At 45.9% G+C, this 19,441-nt stretch overlaps 1 protein-coding gene across 3 annotated transcripts in view; it reads left to right on the forward strand.

Moving 5' to 3' along the window:
• dmrt1 (doublesex and mab-3 related transcription factor 1) overlaps positions 1 to 19,441 on the forward strand; it is an 82,566-nt gene that overhangs the window by 12,523 nt on the left and 50,602 nt on the right. For all 3 annotated transcript variants that reach the window (XM_038987086.1, XM_038987085.1, XM_038987087.1), the window contains one exon: positions 13,048 to 13,211. In XM_038987086.1, the coding sequence (XP_038843014.1) occupies positions 13,048 to 13,211 (164 nt within the window). The remainder of the gene's footprint in view (positions 1 to 13,047; positions 13,212 to 19,441) is intronic.

Below are 19,441 nucleotides of genomic sequence, written 5' to 3' on the forward strand. Positions count from 1 at the left end.
TGAAAACAGCAGAGGTGTATTTGGAGGGCAAGTTGGTTAGGATGATATCTATGAGGGTACCAGTGTTTACGGAATTGGGGTGGTACCTGGTAGGTTCATTGATAATTTGTGTGAGATTGAGGGCATCAAGCTTAGATTGTAGGATGGCTGGGGTGTTAAGCATGTTCCAATTTAGGTCGCCTAGCAGCACGAGCTCTGAAGATAGATGGGGGACAATCAGTTCACATATGGTGTCCAGAGCACAGCTGGGGGGCAGAGGGTGGTCTATAGCAGGCGGCAACGGTGAGAGACTTGTTTTTAGAGAGGTGGATTTTTAAAAGTAGAAGTTCAAATTGTTTGGGAACAGACCTGGATAGTAAAACAGAACTCTGCAGGCAATCTTTGCAGTAGATTGCAACACCGCCCCCTTTGGCCGTTCTATCTTGTCTGAAAATATTGTAATTGGGGATGAAAATGGCAGAATTTTTGGTGGTCTTCCTAAGCCAGGATTCAGACACGGCTAAAACATCCGGGTTGGCAGAGTGTGCTAAAGCAGTGAACAAAACAAACTTAGGGAGGAGGCTTCTAATGTTAACATGCATGAAACCAAGGCTATTACGGTTACAGAAGTCATCAAAAGAGAGCGCCTGGGGAATAGGAGTGGAGCTAGGTACTGCAGGGCCTGTGTACAGGTGCAGATGGGATGGGCTATGTACAGGTGCAGATGGGCTATTTACAGGTGCAGATGGGCTATTTACAGGTGCAGATGGGCTATTTACAGGTGCAGATGGGCTATTTACAGATGGGCTATGTACAGGTGCAGATGGGCTATTTACAGGTGCAGATGGGCTATTTACAGGTGCAGATGGGCTATGTACAGGTGCAGATGGGCTATGTACAGGTGCAGATGGGCTATTTACAGGTGCAGATGGGCTATGTACAGGTGCAGATGGGCTATTTACAGGTGCAGATGGACTATGTACAGGTGCAGATGGGCTATTTACAGGTGCAGATGGGCTATGTACAGGTGCAGATGGGCTATGTACAGGTGCAGATGGGCTATTTACAGCTGGTGCTTAAAATTAGTGAGGGAGATATGAGTCTCCAGCTTCAGTGATTTTTGCAATTCGTTCTTAGTGTTAGCATGTACCAATGGTTGGGGTTAACATGTACCTAGGGTTAGGGTTAGTGTGTACCTGGGTCCTCACCCGTCATTAGAGTGTGTTCAACCCTTAAAACAACATAGGGTTATGTACCCAGTAAAATGGCACCAGTTCCAATGGCTGTGGAGGGGCATTTACAGAGTAGAGGACATCGAGCTAATACTGGCATTTCATCAGGAAGCCTAGTTGTCGCGGTGATTATGGAATGTTGGGCGTGTCAGCCTATGGTACTGATTTCCTGGTACTATCAGTATAGTCCTGGTACTATCAGTATAGTCCTGATGTCCTGGTACTATCAGTATAGTCCTGATGTCCTGATACTATCAGTATAGTCCTGATGTCCTGGTACTATCAGTATAGTCCTGATGTCCTGGTACTATCAGTATAGTCCTGATGTCCTGGTACTATCAGTATAGTCCTGATGTCCTGGTACTATCAGTATAGTCCTGATGTCCTGGTACTATCAGTATAGTCCTGATGTCCTGGTACTATCAGTATAGTCCTGGTACTATCAGTATAGTCCTGATGTCCTGGTACTATCAGTATAGTACTGATGTCCTGGTACTATCAGTATAGTCCTGATGTCCTGGTACTATCAGTATAGTCCTGATGTCCTGGTACTGTCAGTATAGTCCTGATGTCCTGGTACTATCAGTATAGTCCTGATGTCCTGGTACTATCAGTATAGTACTGATGTCCTGGTACTATCAGTATAGTACTGATGTCCTAGTACTATCAGTATAGTACTGATGTCCTGGTACTATCAGTATAGTCCTGATGTCCTGGTACTGTCAGTATAGTCCTGATGTCCTGGTACTATCAGTATAGTCCTGGTGTCCTGGTACTATCAGTATAGTCCTGATGTCCTGGTACTATCAGTATAGTCCTGATGTCCTGGTACTATCAGTATAGTCCTGATATCCTGGTACTATCAGTATAGTCCTGATGTCCTGGTACTATCAGTATAGTCCTGATGTCCTGGTACTATCAGTATAGTCCTGATGTCCTGGTACTATCAGTATAGTCCTGGTACTATCAGTATAGTCCTGATGTCCTGGTACTATCAGTATAGTCCTGATGTCCTGGTACTATCAGTATAGTCCTGATGTCCTGGTACTATCAGTATAGTCCTGGTGTCCTGGTACTATCAGTATAGTCCTGGTACTATCAGTATAGTCCTGATGTCCTGGTACTATCAGTATAGTCCTGATGTCCTGGTACTATCAGTATAGTCCTGATGTCCTGGTACTATCAGTATAGTCCTGATGTCCTGGTACTATCAGTATAGTCCTGATGTCCTGGTACTATTAGTATAGTCCTGATGTCCTGGTACTATCAGTATAGTCCTGATGTCCTGGTACTATCAGTATAGTCCTGGTACTATCAGTATAGTCCTGATGTCCTGGTACTATCAGTATAGTACTGATGTCCTGGTACTATCAGTATAGTCCTGATGTCCTGGTACTATCAGTATAGTCCTGATGTCCTGGTACTGTCAGTATAGTCCTGATGTCCTGGTACTGTCAGTATAGTCCTGATGTCCTGGTACTGTCAGTATAGTCCTGATGTCCTGGTACTGTCAGTATAGTCCTGGTACTGTCAGTATAGTCCTGATGTCCTGGTACTATCAGTATAGTCCTGATGTCCTGGTACTATCAGTATAGTCCTGATGTCCTGGTACTATCAGTATAGTCCTGATGTCCTGGTACTGTCAGTATAGTCCTGATGTCCTGGTACTGTCAGTATAGTCCTGATGTCCTGGTACTATCAGTATAGTCCTGATGTCCTGGTACTATCAGTATAGTCCTGGTACTATTAGTATAGTCCTGATGTCCTGGTACTATCAGTATAGTCCTGATGTCCTGGTACTATCAGTATAGTCCTGATGTCCTGGTACTATCAGTATAGTCCTGGTACTATTAGTATAGTCCTGATGTCCTGGTACTATCAGTATAGTCCTGATGTCCTGGTACTATCAGTATAGTCCTGATGTCCTGGTACTATCAGTATAGTCCTGATGTCCTGGTACTATCAGTATAGTCCTGATGTCCTGGTACTATCAGTATAGTCCTGATGTCCTGGTACTATCAGTATAGTCCTGATGTCCTGGTACTATCAGTATAGTCCTGATGTCCTGGTACTATCAGTATAGTCCTGATGTCCTGGTACTATCAGTATAGTCCTGGTACTATTAGTATAGTCCTGATGTCCTGGTACTATCAGTATAGTCCTGATGTCCTGGTACTATCAGTATAGTCCTGATGTCCTGGTACTATCAGTATAGTCCTGATGTCCTGGTACTATCAGTATAGTCCTGATGTCCTGGTACTATCAGTATAGTCCTGATGTCCTGGTACTATCAGTATAGTACTGATGTCCTGGTACTATCAATATAGTCCTGATGTCCTGGTACTATCAGTATAGTCCTGATGACCTGGTACTATCAGTATAGTCCTGGTACTATCAGTATAGTCCTGGTACTATCAGTATAGTCCTGATGTCCTGGTACTATCAGTATAGTCCTGGTACTATCAGTATAGTCCTGATGTCCTGGTACTATCAGTATAGTCCTGGTGTCCTGGTACTATCAGTATAGTCCTGATGTCCTGATACTATCAGTATAGTCCTGATGTCCTGGTACTATCAGTATAGTCCTGATGTCCTGGTACTATCAGTATAGTCCTGATGTCCTGGTACTATCAGTATAGTCCTGATGTCCTGGTACTATCAGTATAGTCCTGATGTCCTGGTACTATCAGTATAGTCCTGATGTCCTGGTACTATCAGTATAGTCCTGATGTCCTGGTACTATCAGTATAGTCCTGATGTCCTGGTACTATCAGTATAGTCCTGGTACTATCAGTATAGTCCTGATGTCCTGGTACTATCAGTATAGTCCTGATGTCCTGGTCCTATCAGTATTGTCCTGATATCCTGGTACTATCAGTATAGTCCTGATGTCCTGGTACTGTCAGTATAGTCCTGATGTCCTGGTACTATCAGTATAGTCCTGATGTCCTGGTACTATCAGTATAGTCCTGGTGTCCTGGTACTATCAGTATAGTTCTGATGTCCTGGTACTATCAGTATAGTCCTGGTACTATCAGTATAGTCCTGATGTCCTGGTACTGTCAGTATAGTCCTGATGTCCTGGTACTATCAGTATAGTCCTGATGTCCTGGTACTATCAGTATAGTCCTGGTACTGTCAGTATAGTCCTGATGTCCTGGTACTATCAGTATAGTCCTGTTGTCCTGGTACTATCAGTATAGTCCTGATGTCCTGGTACTATCAGTATAGTCCTGATGTCCTGGTACTATCAGTATAGTCCTGATGTCCTGGTACTATCAATATAGTCCTGATGTCCTGGTACTATCAGTATAGTCCTGATGTCCTGGTACTATCAGTATAGTTCTGATGTCCTGGTACTATCAGTATAGTTCTGATGTCCTGGTACTATCAGTATAGTCCTGATGTCCTGGTACTATCAGTATAGTCCTGATGTCCTGGTACTATCAGTATAGTCCTGATGTCCTGGTACTATCAGTATAGTTCTGATGTCCTGGTACTATCAGTATAGTCCTGGTACTATCAGTATAGTTCTGATGTCCTGGTACTATCAGTGTAGTCCTGGTACTATCGGTATAGTCCTGATGTCCTGGTACTATCAATATAGTCCTGATGTCCTGGTACTATCAGTATAGTCCTGATGTCCTGGTACTATCAGTATAGTCCTGATGTCCTGGTACTATCAGTATAGTCCTGGTACTATCAGTATAGTCCTGATGTCCTGGTACTATCAGTATAGTACTGATGTCCTGGTACTATCAGTATAGTCCTGATGTCCTGGTACTATCAGTATAGTCCTGATGTCCTGGTACTGTCAGTATAGTCCTGATGTCCTGGTACTGTCAGTATAGTCCTGCTGTCCTGGTACTATCAGTATAGTCCTGGTACTGTCAGTATAGTCCTGATGTCCTGGTACTATCAGTATAGTCCTGATGTCCTGGTACTATCAGTATAGTCCTGATGTCCTGGTACTATCAGTATAGTCCTGATGTCCTGGTACTGTCAGTATAGTCCTGATGTCCTGGTACTGTCAGTATAGTCCTGATGTCCTGGTACTATCAGTATAGTCCTGATGTCCTGGTACTATCAGTATAGTCCTGATGTCCTGGTACTATCAGTATAGTCCTGATGTCCTGGTACTATCAGTATAGTCCTGATGTCCTGGTACTATCAGTATAGTCCTGATGTCCTGGTACTATCAGTATAGTCCTGGTACTATTAGTATAGTCCTGATGTCCTGGTACTATCAGTATAGTCCTGATGTCCTGGTACTATCAGTATAGTCCTGATGTCCTGGTACTATCAGTATAGTCCTGATGTCCTGGTACTATCAGTATAGTCCTGATGTCCTGGTACTATCAGTATAGTACTGATGTCCTGGTACTATCAATATAGTCCTGATGTCCTGGTACTATCAGTATAGTCCTGATGACCTGGTACTATCAGTATAGTCCTGGTACTATCAGTATAGTCCTGGTACTATCAGTATAGTCCTGATGTCCTGGTACTATCAGTATAGTCCTGGTACTATCAGTATAGTCCTGATGTCCTGGTACTATCAGTATAGTCCTGGTGTCCTGGTACTATCAGTATAGTCCTGATGTCCTGATACTATCAGTATAGTCCTGATGTCCTGGTACTATCAGTATAGTCCTGATGTCCTGATACTATCAGTATAGTCCTGATGTCCTGGTACTATCAGTATAGTCCTGATGTCCTGGTACTGTCAGTATAGTCCTGATGTCCTGGTACTATCAGTATAGTCCTGATGTCCTGGTACTATCAGTATAGTCCTGGTACTATCAGTATAGTCCTGATGTCCTGGTACTATCAGTATAGTCCTGATGTCCTGGTCCTATCAGTATTGTCCTGATATCCTGGTACTATCAGTATAGTCCTGATGTCCTGGTACTGTCAGTATAGTCCTGATGTCCTGGTACTATCAGTATAGTCCTGATGTCCTGGTACTATCAGTATAGTCCTGGTGTCCTGGTACTATCAGTATAGTTCTGATGTCCTGGTACTATCAGTATAGTCCTGGTACTATCAGTATAGTCCTGATGTCCTGGTACTGTCAGTATAGTCCTGATTTCCTGGTACTATCAGTATAGTCCTGATGTCCTGGTACTATCAGTATAGTCCTGGTACTGTCAGTATAGTCCTGATGTCCTGGTACTATCAGTATAGTCCTGTTGTCCTGGTACTATCAGTATAGTCCTGATGTCCTGGTACTATCAGTATAGTCCTGATGTCCTGGTACTATCAGTATAGTCCTGATGTCCTGGTACTATCAATATAGTCCTGATGTCCTGGTACTATCAGTATAGTCCTGATGTCCTGGTACTATCAGTATAGTTCTGATGTCCTGGTACTATCAGGATAGTTCTGATGTCCTGGTACTATCAGTATAGTCCTGATGTCCTGGTACTATCAGTATAGTCCTGATGTCCTGGTACTATCAGTATAGTCCTGGTACTATTAGTATAGTCCTGATGTCCTGGTACTATCAGTATAGTCCTGATGTCCTGGTACTATCAGTATAGTCCTGATGTCCTGGTACTATCAGTATAGTCCTGATGTCCTGGTACTATCAGTATAGTACTGATGTCCTGGTACTATCAATATAGTCCTGATGTCCTGGTACTATCAGTATAGTCCTGATGTCCTGGTACTATCAGTATAGTCCTGGTACTATCAGTATAGTCCTGATGTCCTGGTACTATCAGTATAGTCCTGGTGTCCTGGTACTATCAGTATAGTCCTGATGTCCTGATACTATCAGTATAGTCCTGATGTCCTGGTACTATCAGTATAGTCCTGATGTCCTGATACTATCAGTATAGTCCTGATGTCCTGGTACTATCAGTATAGTCCTGATGTCCTGGTACTGTCAGTATAGTCCTGATGTCCTGGTACTATCAGTATAGTCCTGATGTCCTGGTACTATCAGTATAGTCCTGGTACTATCAGTATAGTCCTGATGTCCTGGTACTATCAGTATAGTCCTGATGTCCTGGTCCTATCAGTATTGTCCTGATATCCTGGTACTATCAGTATAGTCCTGATGTCCTGGTACTGTCAGTATAGTCCTGATGTCCTGGTACTATCAGTATAGTCCTGATGTCCTGGTACTATCAGTATAGTCCTGGTGTCCTGGTACTATCAGTATAGTTCTGATGTCCTGGTACTATCAGTATAGTCCTGGTACTATCAGTATAGTCCTGATGTCCTGGTACTGTCAGTATAGTCCTGATGTCCTGGTACTATCAGTATAGTCCTGATGTCCTGGTACTATCAGTATAGTCCTGGTACTGTCAGTATAGTCCTGATGTCCTGGTACTATCAGTATAGTCCTGTTGTCCTGGTACTATCAGTATAGTCCTGATGTCCTGGTACTATCAGTATAGTCCTGATGTCCTGGTACTATCAGTATAGTCCTGATGTCCTGGTACTATCAATATAGTCCTGATGTCCTGGTACTATCAGTATAGTCCTGATGTCCTGGTACTATCAGTATAGTTCTGATGTCCTGGTACTATCAGTATAGTTCTGATGTCCTGGTACTATCAGTATAGTCCTGATGTCCTGGTACTATCAGTATAGTCCTGATGTCCTGGTACTATCAGTATAGTCCTGATGTCCTGGTACTATCAGTATAGTTCTGATGTCCTGGTACTATCAGTATAGTCCTGGTACTATCAGTATAGTTCTGATGTCCTGGTACTATCAGTATAGTCCTGGTACTATCAGTATAGTCCTGATGTCCTGGTACTATCAGTATAGTCCTGATGTCCTGGTACTATCAGTATAGTCCTGATGTCCTGGTACTATCAGTATAGTCCTGATGTCCTGGTACTATCAGTACCAGGACATCAGGACTATACTGATAGTACCAGGACATCAGGACTATACTGATAGTACCAGGACATCAGGACTATACTGATAGTACCAGGACTATACTGATAGTACCAGGACATCAGGACTATACTATCAGTATAGTCCTGGTACTATCAGTATAGTCCTGATGTCCTGGTACTATCAGTATAATCCTGGTGTCCTGGTACTATCAGTATAGTTCTGATGTCCTGGTACTATCAGTATAGTCCTGGTACTATCAGTATAGTCCTGATGTCCTGGTACTATCAGTATAGTCCTGGTGTCCTGGTACTATCAGTATAGTCCTGGTGTCCTGGTACTATCAGTATAGTCCTGATGTCCTGGTACTATCAGTATAGTCCTGATGTCCTGGTACTATCAGTATAGTCCTGGTACTATCAGTATAGTTCTGATGTCCTGGTACTATCAGTATAGTCCTGATGTCCTGGTACTATCAGTATAGTCCTGATGTCCTGGTACTATCAGTATAGTCCTGGTACTATCAGTATAGTTCTGATGTCCTGGTACTATCAGTATAGTCCTGGTACTATCAGTATAGTCCTGGTACTATCAGTATAGTCCTGATGTCCTGGTACTATCAGTATAGTCCTGATGTCCTGGTACTGTCAGTATAGTCCTGATGTCCTGGTACTATCAGTATAGTCCTGATGTCCTGGTACTATCAGTATAGTCCTGGTACTATCAGTATAGTCCTGATGTCCTGGTACTATCAGTATAGTCCTGGTGTCCTGGTACTATCAGTATAGTCCTGATGTCCTGGTACTATCAGTATAGTCCTGATGTCCTGGTACTATCAGTATAGTCCTGATGTCCTGGTACTGTCAGTATAGTCCTGATGTCCTGGTACTATCAGTATAGTCCTGATGTCCTGGTACTATCAGTATAGTCCTGATGTCCTGATACTATCAGTATAGTCCTGATGTCCTGGTACTATCAGTATAGTCCTGGTGTCCTGGTACTGTCAGTATAGTCCTGATGTCCTGGTACTATCAGTATAGTCCTGGTGTCCTGGTGCTATCAGTATAGTCCTGGTGTCCTGGTACTGTCAGTATAGTCCTGATGTCCTGGTACTGTCAGTATAGTCCTGATGTCCTGGTACTATCAGTATAGTCCTGGTGTCCTGGTGCTATCAGTATAGTCCTGGTGTCCTGGTACTGTCAGTATAGTCCTGATGTCCTGGTACTATCAGTATAGTCCTGATGTCCTGGTACTATCAGTATAGTCCTGATGTCCTGGTACTATCAGTATAGTCCTGATGTCCTGGTACTATCAGTATAGTCCTGGTACTGTCAGTATAGTCCTGATGTCCTGGTACTATCAGTATAGTCCTGGTACTATCAGTATAGTCCTGATGTCCTGGTACTATCAGTATAGTCCTGATGTCCTGGTACTATCAGTATAGTTCTGATGTCCTGGTACTGTCAGTATAGTCCTGATGTCCTGGTACTGTCAGTATAGTCCTGGTGCCAGCCGCTAGTCCATCTTTTGATCACTCTGTGGTAGAGGAAGTAAGGAGGCAGTAACAGCTTGTTCCTTCAAGCCTGATATCAGCTCAGGACTGGAATACCAACCCGGTCAAGGCTGCTGCCACTGTGTGTGTTTGTGGCCCCTGGACCGGTGACAAAGAGGAGAGGAGTTGAGCACTCAGTGATTCAGCCATGAGGTCAACGGTCAGAACTGGGACACACACACACACACATACACACACATACACACGCACACATACACACACAACACTTCAGTCTCCTAATCTACTGATAGTGAGATATGCCACAGAGCTGAATCAGGCAGAAGCTTGAGACAAATGTGTCTTAGTTGACTCCAGATATCCCAACACATGATGAGGACTGTTGTTGATATGGTAAATATGCCTTATTGCAGCTCCTTGAGTTAGGTTAGTTGTTTGTTTCATCCATTGATAACGTTGTTTTTGTGTGAGGGGCAGGTGGGGCAGAGCCCCGCGGTGGTGACCCGTCATTCAGGGCAGGTGGGGCAGAGCCCCGCGGTGGTGACCCGTCATTCAGGGCAGGTGGGGCAGAGACCCGCGGTGGCGACCCGTCATTCAGGGCAGGTGGGGCAGAGACCCGCGGTGGCGACCCGTCAGTTAGGGCAGGTGGGGCAGAGCCCCGCGGTGGCGACCCGTCATTCAGGGCAGGTGGGGCAGAGCCCTGCGGTGGCGACCCGTCATTCAGGGCAGGTGGGGCAGAGCCCCGCGGTGGCGACCCGTCATTCAGGGCAGGTGGGGCAGAGCCCTGCGGTGGCGACCCGTCATTCAGGGCAGGTGGGGCAGAGCCCCGCGGTGGCGACCCGTCATTCAGGGCAGGTGGGGCAGAGCCCTGCGGTGGCGACCCGTCATTCAGGGCAGGTGGGGCAGAGCCCCGCGGTGGCGACCCGTCATTCAGGGCAGGTGGGGCAGAGCCCTGCGGTGGCGACCCGTCATTCAGGGCAGGTGGGGCAGAGCCCCGCACTTTTAGGTACGCCGTTCAATGTTTAGAGAAATGTAATCATCGAATATTGTCATTGTCTGCTTATATGCCCTCTTTATTTATCCTACGGTTCTGACTTGGTGTACAGGGAGAACACTGTAAGAACGGCCCATGTTCTGAATTCTGTCGCTGTACATTTCAAAAGTGCTGAGCAAATAGTTATATTGACTACGTCCGTCGTCTCTCTCTCAATGTCTTAATCGAAATGACGGATTGCCTCTTATCCGCTTGTCGTCCCCTTATGCCATAGTTTGTACATCTCAATTGTCAGCAGAAACAGCCCCACCAAGATTTCCATGCTAAAATCACCACTGGTTGTATGTCTGGTTTTACCGATGGAGAGAGGGATGGAGACCGGAAGAATCAGTTCAGGACTGTCTACATTCTGCCACCAGCAGATGGGGTGTGGAACTGAAAACTAAAAATGTCTTGACTGAAAACAGAAATATGTCTTTTATTTCTATTTAATTTAACCTTTATTTAAATAGGCAAGTCAGTTAAGAACAAATTCTTATTTCCAATGACGGCCTACCAAAAGGCAAAAGGCCTCCTGCGGGGACGGGGGCCTGGGATTGAAAATAAAAATATAGGACAGAATACACATCCTGACAAGAGAGACACTACAACACTACATGAAGAGAGACCTAAGACAACAACATAGCAAGGCAGCAACACATGACAACACACCATGGTAGCAATACAACATGGTAGCAACACACCATGGTAGCAATACAACATGGTAGCAACACAACATGGCAGCAACACAACATGGCAGCAACACAACATGGCAGCAACACAACATGGCAGCAACACAACATGGCAGCAACACAACATGGTAGCAACACAACATGGCAGCAACACAACATGGCAGCAACACAACATGGCAGCAACACAACATGGTAGCAATACAACATGGTAGCAACACAACATGGCAGCAACACAACATGGCAGCAACACAACATGGCAGCAACACAACATGGCAGCAACACAACATGGCAGCAACACAACATGGTAGCAGCACAACATGGCAGCAACACAACATGGCAGCAACACAACATGGTAGAAACACAACATGGCAGCAGCACAACATGGTAGAAACCCAACATGGTAGCAGCACAACATGGCAGCAACACAACATGGTAGCAACACAACATGGCAGCAACACAACATGGTAGCAACACAACATGGTAGCAACACAACATGGTAGCAACACACCATGGCAGCAACACAACATGGCAGCAGCACAAAACATGGTACAAACATTATTGGGCCCAGACAACAGCACCAAGGGCAAGAAGGTAGAGACAACAATAGATCACACAAAGCAGCCACAACTGTCAGTAAGAGTGTCCATGATTGAGTCTTTGAATGAAGAGATGGAGATAAAACTGTCCAGTTTGAGTGTTTGTTGCAGCTCGTTCCAGTCGCTAGCTGCAGCGAACTGAAAAGACGAGCGACCCAGGGATGTGTGTGCTTTGGGGATCTGTAACAGAAAGTGACTGGCAGAACGGGTGTTGTATGTGGAGGATGAGGGCTGCAGTAGGTATCTCAGATAGGGGGGAGTGAGGCCTAAGAGGGTTTTGTAAATAAGCATCAACCAGTGGGTCTTGTGACGGGTACACAGAGATGACCCGTTTACAGAGGAGTATAGAGTGCAGTGATGTGTCCTATAAGGAGCATTGGTGGCAAATATTCTACCTTTAGTTTAGACTATTATTTAATAAAATTGTATTTCGCTTTTATTTAACCAGGTAGGCTAGTTGAGAACACGTTCTCATTTACATCTGCGACCTGGACAAGATGAAGCAAAGCAGTTTGACAAAAACAATTACACAGAGTTACACATGGAGTAAAACAAACATACAGTCAATAACACAATAGAAAATCTGTATACAGTGTGTGCAAATGAAGTAAGGAGGTAAGGCAATAAATAGGCCATAGTAGCGAAGAAATTACAATTTAGCAATTTACACTGGAGTGATATATATATATGTCGATGAGGATGTGCAAGTGGAGATACTGGTGTGCAAAAGAGCATAAAAAAAAAAAAAAAATATGGGGATGAGGTAGGTTGTTGGTTGGATGGGCTATTTACAGATGGGCTGTGTACAGCTACACCGACCGGTAAGCTGCTCTGACAGCCGATGCTTGAAGTTAGTGAGGGAGATATAAGTCTCCAACTTCAGTGATTTTTGCAATTAGTTTCCAACCTTGTGAACTCCCTTGGAACTGCAACTGGTAGAGTTGGTATCAGTGTACTAGGGGTGGTAGTACACTGGCTGGAGTATTTTTAAGTCCATCATTTCAGCATGTGTACATATGGAGAGCAGTGGGAGCAGAGTGAATGTATTTTTAATCTCTCTCCTATCTGTCCCTGAAGGGAGTCGGTCTGGTCTGAGGGACAGTATACCTGGCCCTGCCTGACCTCTAACCCTGTCCTCTATCCCCTGTAGGTAGTCGTTCTGGCCTGGCGTCCAGCCCCACAGCGTTCAGTAGGGGGCAGTCTACTGACGGAACAGCTGACCTCCTGGTGGATACCTCCTACTACAACTTCTACCAGCCGTCACGCTACCCTGCAGCCTACTACAGTAACCTGTACAACTACCAACAATACCAGGTAGACCTCTCTGTAACCCTACCCAACCTTAACCCTACCCTACCTTAACCCAACCTTAACCCTACCCTACCTTAACCCTACCTTAACCCTACCCTACCTTAACCCTACCCTACCTTAACCCTACCCTACCTTAACCCTACCTTAACCCTACCCTACCTTAACCCTACCTTAACCCTACCCTACCTTAACCCTACCTTAACCCCACCCTACCTTAACCCTACCCTACCTTAACCCTACCCTACCTTAACCCCACCCTGCCTTAACCCCACCCTACCTTAACCCTAACCTACCTTAACCCTACCCTACCTTAACCCCACCCTACCTTAACCCCACCCTACCTTAACCCTACCCTACCTTAACCCTACCCTACCTTAACCCTACCCTACCTTAACCCCACCCTGCCTTAACCCCACCCTACCTTAACCCTACCCTACCTTAACCCTACCCTACCCTACCTTACCTACCTACCCTACCTTAACCCTACCCTACCCTACCTTAACCCCACCCTACCTTAACCCCACCCTACCTTAACCCCACCCTACCTTAACCCTACCCTACCTTAACCCTACTCTACCTTAACCCTACCCTACCTTAACCCCACCCTGCCTTAACCCCACCCTACCTTAACCCTACCTTAACCCTACCCTACCTTAACCCTACTCTACCTTAACCCTACCCTACCTTAACCCTACCCTACCTTAACCCTACCTTAACCCCACCCTACCTTAACCCTACCCCACCTTAACCCTACCCCACCTTAACCCTACCCCACCTTAACCCTACCCTACCTTAACCCCACCCTACCTTAACCCCACCCTACCTTAACCCTACCCTACCTTAACCCTACCCTACCTTAACCCTACCCTACCTTAACCCTACCCTACCTTAACCCTACCTTAACCCTACCCTACCTTAACCCTACCCTACCTTAACCCTACCTTAACCCCACCCTACCTTAACCCTACCCCACCTTAACCCTACCCTACCTTAACCCTACCCCACCTTAACCCTACCCTACCTTAACCCCACCCTGCCTTAACCCCACCCTACCTTAACCCTACCTTAACCCTACCCTACCTTAACCCTACTCTACCTTAACCCTACCCTACCTTAACCCTACCCTACCTTAACCCTACCTTAACCCCACCCTACCTTAACCCTACCCCACCTTAACCCTACCCTACCTTAACCCTACCCTACCTTAACCCTACCCTACCATAACCCTACCTTAACCCCACCCTACCTTAACCCTACCCCACCTTAACCCTACCCTACCTTAACCCTACCCTACCTTAACCCTACCCTACCATAACCCTACCTTAACCCCACCCTACCTTAACCCTACCCCACCTTAACCCTACCCTACCTTAACCCCACCCTGCCTTAACCCCACCCTACCTTAACCCTACCTTAACCATACCCTACCTTAACTCTACTCTACCTTAACCCTACCCTACCTTAACCCTACCCTACCTTAACCCTACCTTAACCCCACCCTACCTTAACCCTACCCCACCTTAACCCTACCCTACCCTACCTTAACCCTACCTTAACCCTACCCCACCTTAACCCTACCCTACCCTACCTTAACCCTACCTTAACCCCACCCTACCTTAACCCTACCCTGCCCTACCTTAACCCCACCCCACCCTACCTTAACCCTACCCTGCCCTGCCTTAACCCCACCCTACCTTAACCCTACCCTACCTTAACCCTGCCCTACCTTAACCCCACCCTACCTTAACCCTACCCTACCTTAACCCTACCCTACCCTACCCTACCCTACCTTAACCCTACCCTGCCCTGCCTTAACCCCACCCTACCTTAACCCTACCCTACCCTACCTTAACCCTACCCTACCTTAACTCTACCTTGACCCTACTCTACCTTAACCCTACCTTAACCCCACCCTACCTTAACCCTACCCTACCCTACCTTAACCCTACCCCACCTTAACCCTACCCTACCCTACCTTAACCCTACCCTACCTTAACCCTACCTTAACCCTACCCCACCTTAACCCTACCCTACCCTACCTTAACCCTACCTTAACCCCACCCCACCCTACCTTAACCCTACCCTGCCCTACCTTAACCCTACCCTACCCTACTCTACCTTAACCCTACCCTACCTTAACCCTACTCTACCTTAACCCTACCCTACCTTAACCCTACCCTACCTTAACCCTACTCTACCTTAACCCTACCCTACCTTAACCCTACCCTGCCCTACCTTAACCCTACCCTACCTTAACCCTACTCTACCTTAACCCTACTCTACCTTAACCCTACCCTACCTTAACCCTACCCTACCTTAACCCTACTCTACCTTAACCCTACTCTACCTTAACCCTACTCTACCTTAACCCTACTCTACCTTAACCCTACCCTACCTTAACCCTACCCTACCTTAACCCTACCTTAACCCTACTCTACCTTAACCCTACCCTACCTTAACCCTACCCTACCTTAACCCTACTCTACCTTAACCCTACCCTACCTTAACCCTACTCTACCTTAACCCTACCCTACCTTAACCCTACCCTACCTTAACCCTACCTTAACCCTACCCTACCTTAACCCTACTCTACCTTAACCCTACCCTACCTTAACCCTACCCTACCTTAACCCTACCGTAACCCTACCCTACCTTAACCCTACCCTACCTTAACCCTACCCTACCTTAACCCTACCCTACCTTAACCCTACCCTACCTTAACCCTACCCTACCTTAACCCTACCCTACCTTAACCCTACCTTAACCCCACCCTACCTTAACCCTACTCTACCTTAACCCTACCCTACCTTAACCCTACCTTAACCCCACCCTACCTTAACCCTACCCTACCCCACCCTACCTTAACCCTACCTTAACCCTACCTTAACCCTACCCTACCTTAACCCTACCCTACCTTAACCCTACCTTAACCCTACCCTACCTTAACCCTACCTTAACCCTACCCTACCTTAACCCTACCCTACCTTAACCCCACCCTACCTTAACCCTACCCTGCTCTACCTTAACCCCACCCTACCTTAACCCTACCTTGACCCTACCTTAACCCTACCCTGCCCTACCTTAACCCTACCCTACCTTAACCCTACCCTACCTTAACCCTACTCTACCTTAACCCTACCCTACCTTAACCCTACCTTAACCCCACCCTACCTTAACCCTACCTTAACCCTACTCTACCTTAACCCTACCCTACCTTAACCCTACCCTACCTTAACCCTACCCTGCCTTAACCCTACTCTACCTTAACCCTACCCTACCTTAACCCTACCCTACCTTAACCCTACTCTACCTTAACCCTACTCTACCTTAACCCTGCCCTACCTTAACCCTACCCTACCTTAACCCTACCTTAACCCTGCCCTACCTTAACCCCACCCTACCTTAACCCTACCCTACCTTAACCCTACCCTGCCCTACTTTAACCCTACCTTAACCCTACTCTACCTTAACCCTACCTTAACCCTACCCTACCTTAACCCTACCCTGCCTTAACCCTACTCTACCTTAACCCTACCCTACATTAACCCTACCCTACCTTAACCCTACCCTACCTTAACCCTACTCTACCTTAACCCTACCCTACCTTAACCCTACCTTAACCCCACCCTACCTTAACCATACCCTGCCCTACCTTAACCCCACCCTACCTTAACCCTACCCTGCCCTACCTTAACTCTACCCTACCTTAACCCTACCTTGACCCTACCCTACCTTAACCCTACCTTGACCCTACCCTACCTTAACCCTACCCTACTCTACCTTAACCCTGCCTTAACCCTACCTTAACCCTACCCTACCTTAACCCTACCTTAACCCTACCCTACTCTACCTTAACCCTACCTTGACCCTACCCTACCTTAACCCTACCCTACTCTACCTTAACCCTGCCTTAACCCTACTCTACCTTAACTCTACCTTAACCCTACCCTACTCTACCTTAACCCTACCCTACTCTACCTTAACCCTACCTTAACCCCACCCTACCTTAACCCTACCCTACCTTAACCCTACCCTGCCCTACCTTAACCCTACCTTGACCCTACTCTACCTTAACCCTACCTTAACCCTGCCCTACCTTAACCCTACCCTACTTTAACCCTACCCTGCCCTACCTTAACCCTACCTTAACCCTACCCTACTCTACCTTAAACCTACCATACTCTACCTTAAACCTACCATACTCTACCTTAAAACCTCTTATGGCTGAGATCGGCTAAGATCCCGTTAACGGGATCGATTTGACCACAGCCAGTGAAAGTGCAGGGCGCCAAATTCAAACATAGAAAAATAAATCTCTATTTCTGCTTTTTGTTACTCCTCTCTTTGGCTGGAAAATGGCTGTGTTTTTCTGCGACTTGGCTCTGACCTAACATAATCGTTTGGTGTGCTTTCGTCGTAAATCCTTTTTGAAATCAGACATGTTGGCTGGATTCACAACAAGTGTAGCTTTAATTTGGTATCTTTCATGTGTGATTTCATGAAAGTTTGATTTTTATAGTAATTTATTTGAATTTGGCACTCTGCATTTTTACTGGCTTTTGGCCAAGTGGGACGTTAGCGTCCCACATATCCCAGAGAAGTTAATGCAACCGCTGTGTCAGATTTCAAAAAAACTTTATGGAAAAAGCAAACCATGCAATAATCTGAGTGCGGCGCTCAGACGACAAATCAACCCAAAGAGATATCCGCCATGTTGGAGTCAACAGAAGTCAGAAATAGCATTATAAATATTCACTTACCTTTGATGATCTTCATCAGAATGCACTCCCAGGAATCCCAGTTCCACAATAAATGTTTGTTTTGTTCAATAATGTCCATCATTTATGTCCAAATTCCTCCTTGTCGTTCGCGTGTTCAGTACACAATCTAAACTCACGACGCGCGGGCAGATCCAGGAAGAAGTTCAGACGAAAAGTCATATTACAGTCCGTAGAAACATGTCAAACGAAGTATAGAAACAATCTTTAGGATGTTTTTAACATAAATCTTCAATAATGTTCCAACCGGAGAATTCCTTTGTCTTCAGAAATACGATGGAAAACAGGTCGCTCTCACATGAACGCGCATGGTCAGTGCATGGTCAGCTCATAGCAGACCTTACTCAATCCCCTCTCATTCGCCCCCACTTTACAGTCGAAGCATCAAACAAGGTTCTAAAGACTGTTGACATCTAGTGGAAGCCTTAGGAAGTGCAACATGACCCCATTTCCACTGTATCTTGGATAAGCAAAGAGTTGAAAAACTAAAAACCTCAGATTTCCCACTTCCTGGTTGGATTTTTTCTCAGGTTTTTCCTTGCCATATGAGTTATGTTATACTCACAGACATCATTCAAACAGTTTTAGAAACTTCAGAGTGTTTTCTATCCCAATATGCATATCCTAGCATCTGGGCCTGAGTAGCAGGAAGTTTACTCTGGGCACGCTTTTCATCCGGACATGAAAATACTGCCCCCTACCCCAAAGAAGTTTACCCTACCCTACCTTAACCCTACCCTACTTTAACCCTACCTTAACCCTACCATAATCCTACCCTACTCTACCTTAACCCTACCCTACTCTACCTTAACCATACCTTAACCCTACACTACCTACCCTACCTTAACCCTACCCTACCATAACCCTACCCTATCTACCCTTAACCCTACCCTACTCTACCTTAACCCTACACTACCTACCCTACCTTAACCCTACCTTAACCCTACCCTACTTTAATCCTACCCTACCATAACCCTACCTTAACCCTACCCTACTCTACCTTAACCCTACCCTACCTTAACCCTACCCTACCCTACCTTAACCCTACCTTAACCCTACCCTACTTTAATCCTACCCTACCTTAACCCTACCTTAACCCTACCCTACTCTACCTTAACCCTACCTTAACCCTACCCTACTTTAATCCTACCCTACCATAACCCTACCTTAACCCTACCCTACTCTACCTTAACCCTACCCTACCTTAACCCTACCCTACCCTACCTTAACCCTACCTTAACCCTACCCTACTTTAATCCTACCCTACCTTAACCCTACCTTAACCCTACCCTACTTTAACCCTACCCTACCTTAACCCTACCTTAACCTTACCCTACTCTACCTTAACCCTGCCCTACCTTAACCCTACCCTTAATCCTACCCTACCTTAACCCTACCTTAACCCTACCCTACTCTACCTTAACCCTAACCTACCTTAACCCTACCCTACCCTAC

Source organism: Salvelinus namaycush, unplaced genomic scaffold (assembly GCF_016432855.1).
Source record: "Salvelinus namaycush isolate Seneca unplaced genomic scaffold, SaNama_1.0 Scaffold640, whole genome shotgun sequence".
Classification (NCBI taxonomy): Eukaryota; Metazoa; Chordata; class Actinopteri; order Salmoniformes; family Salmonidae; genus Salvelinus; species Salvelinus namaycush.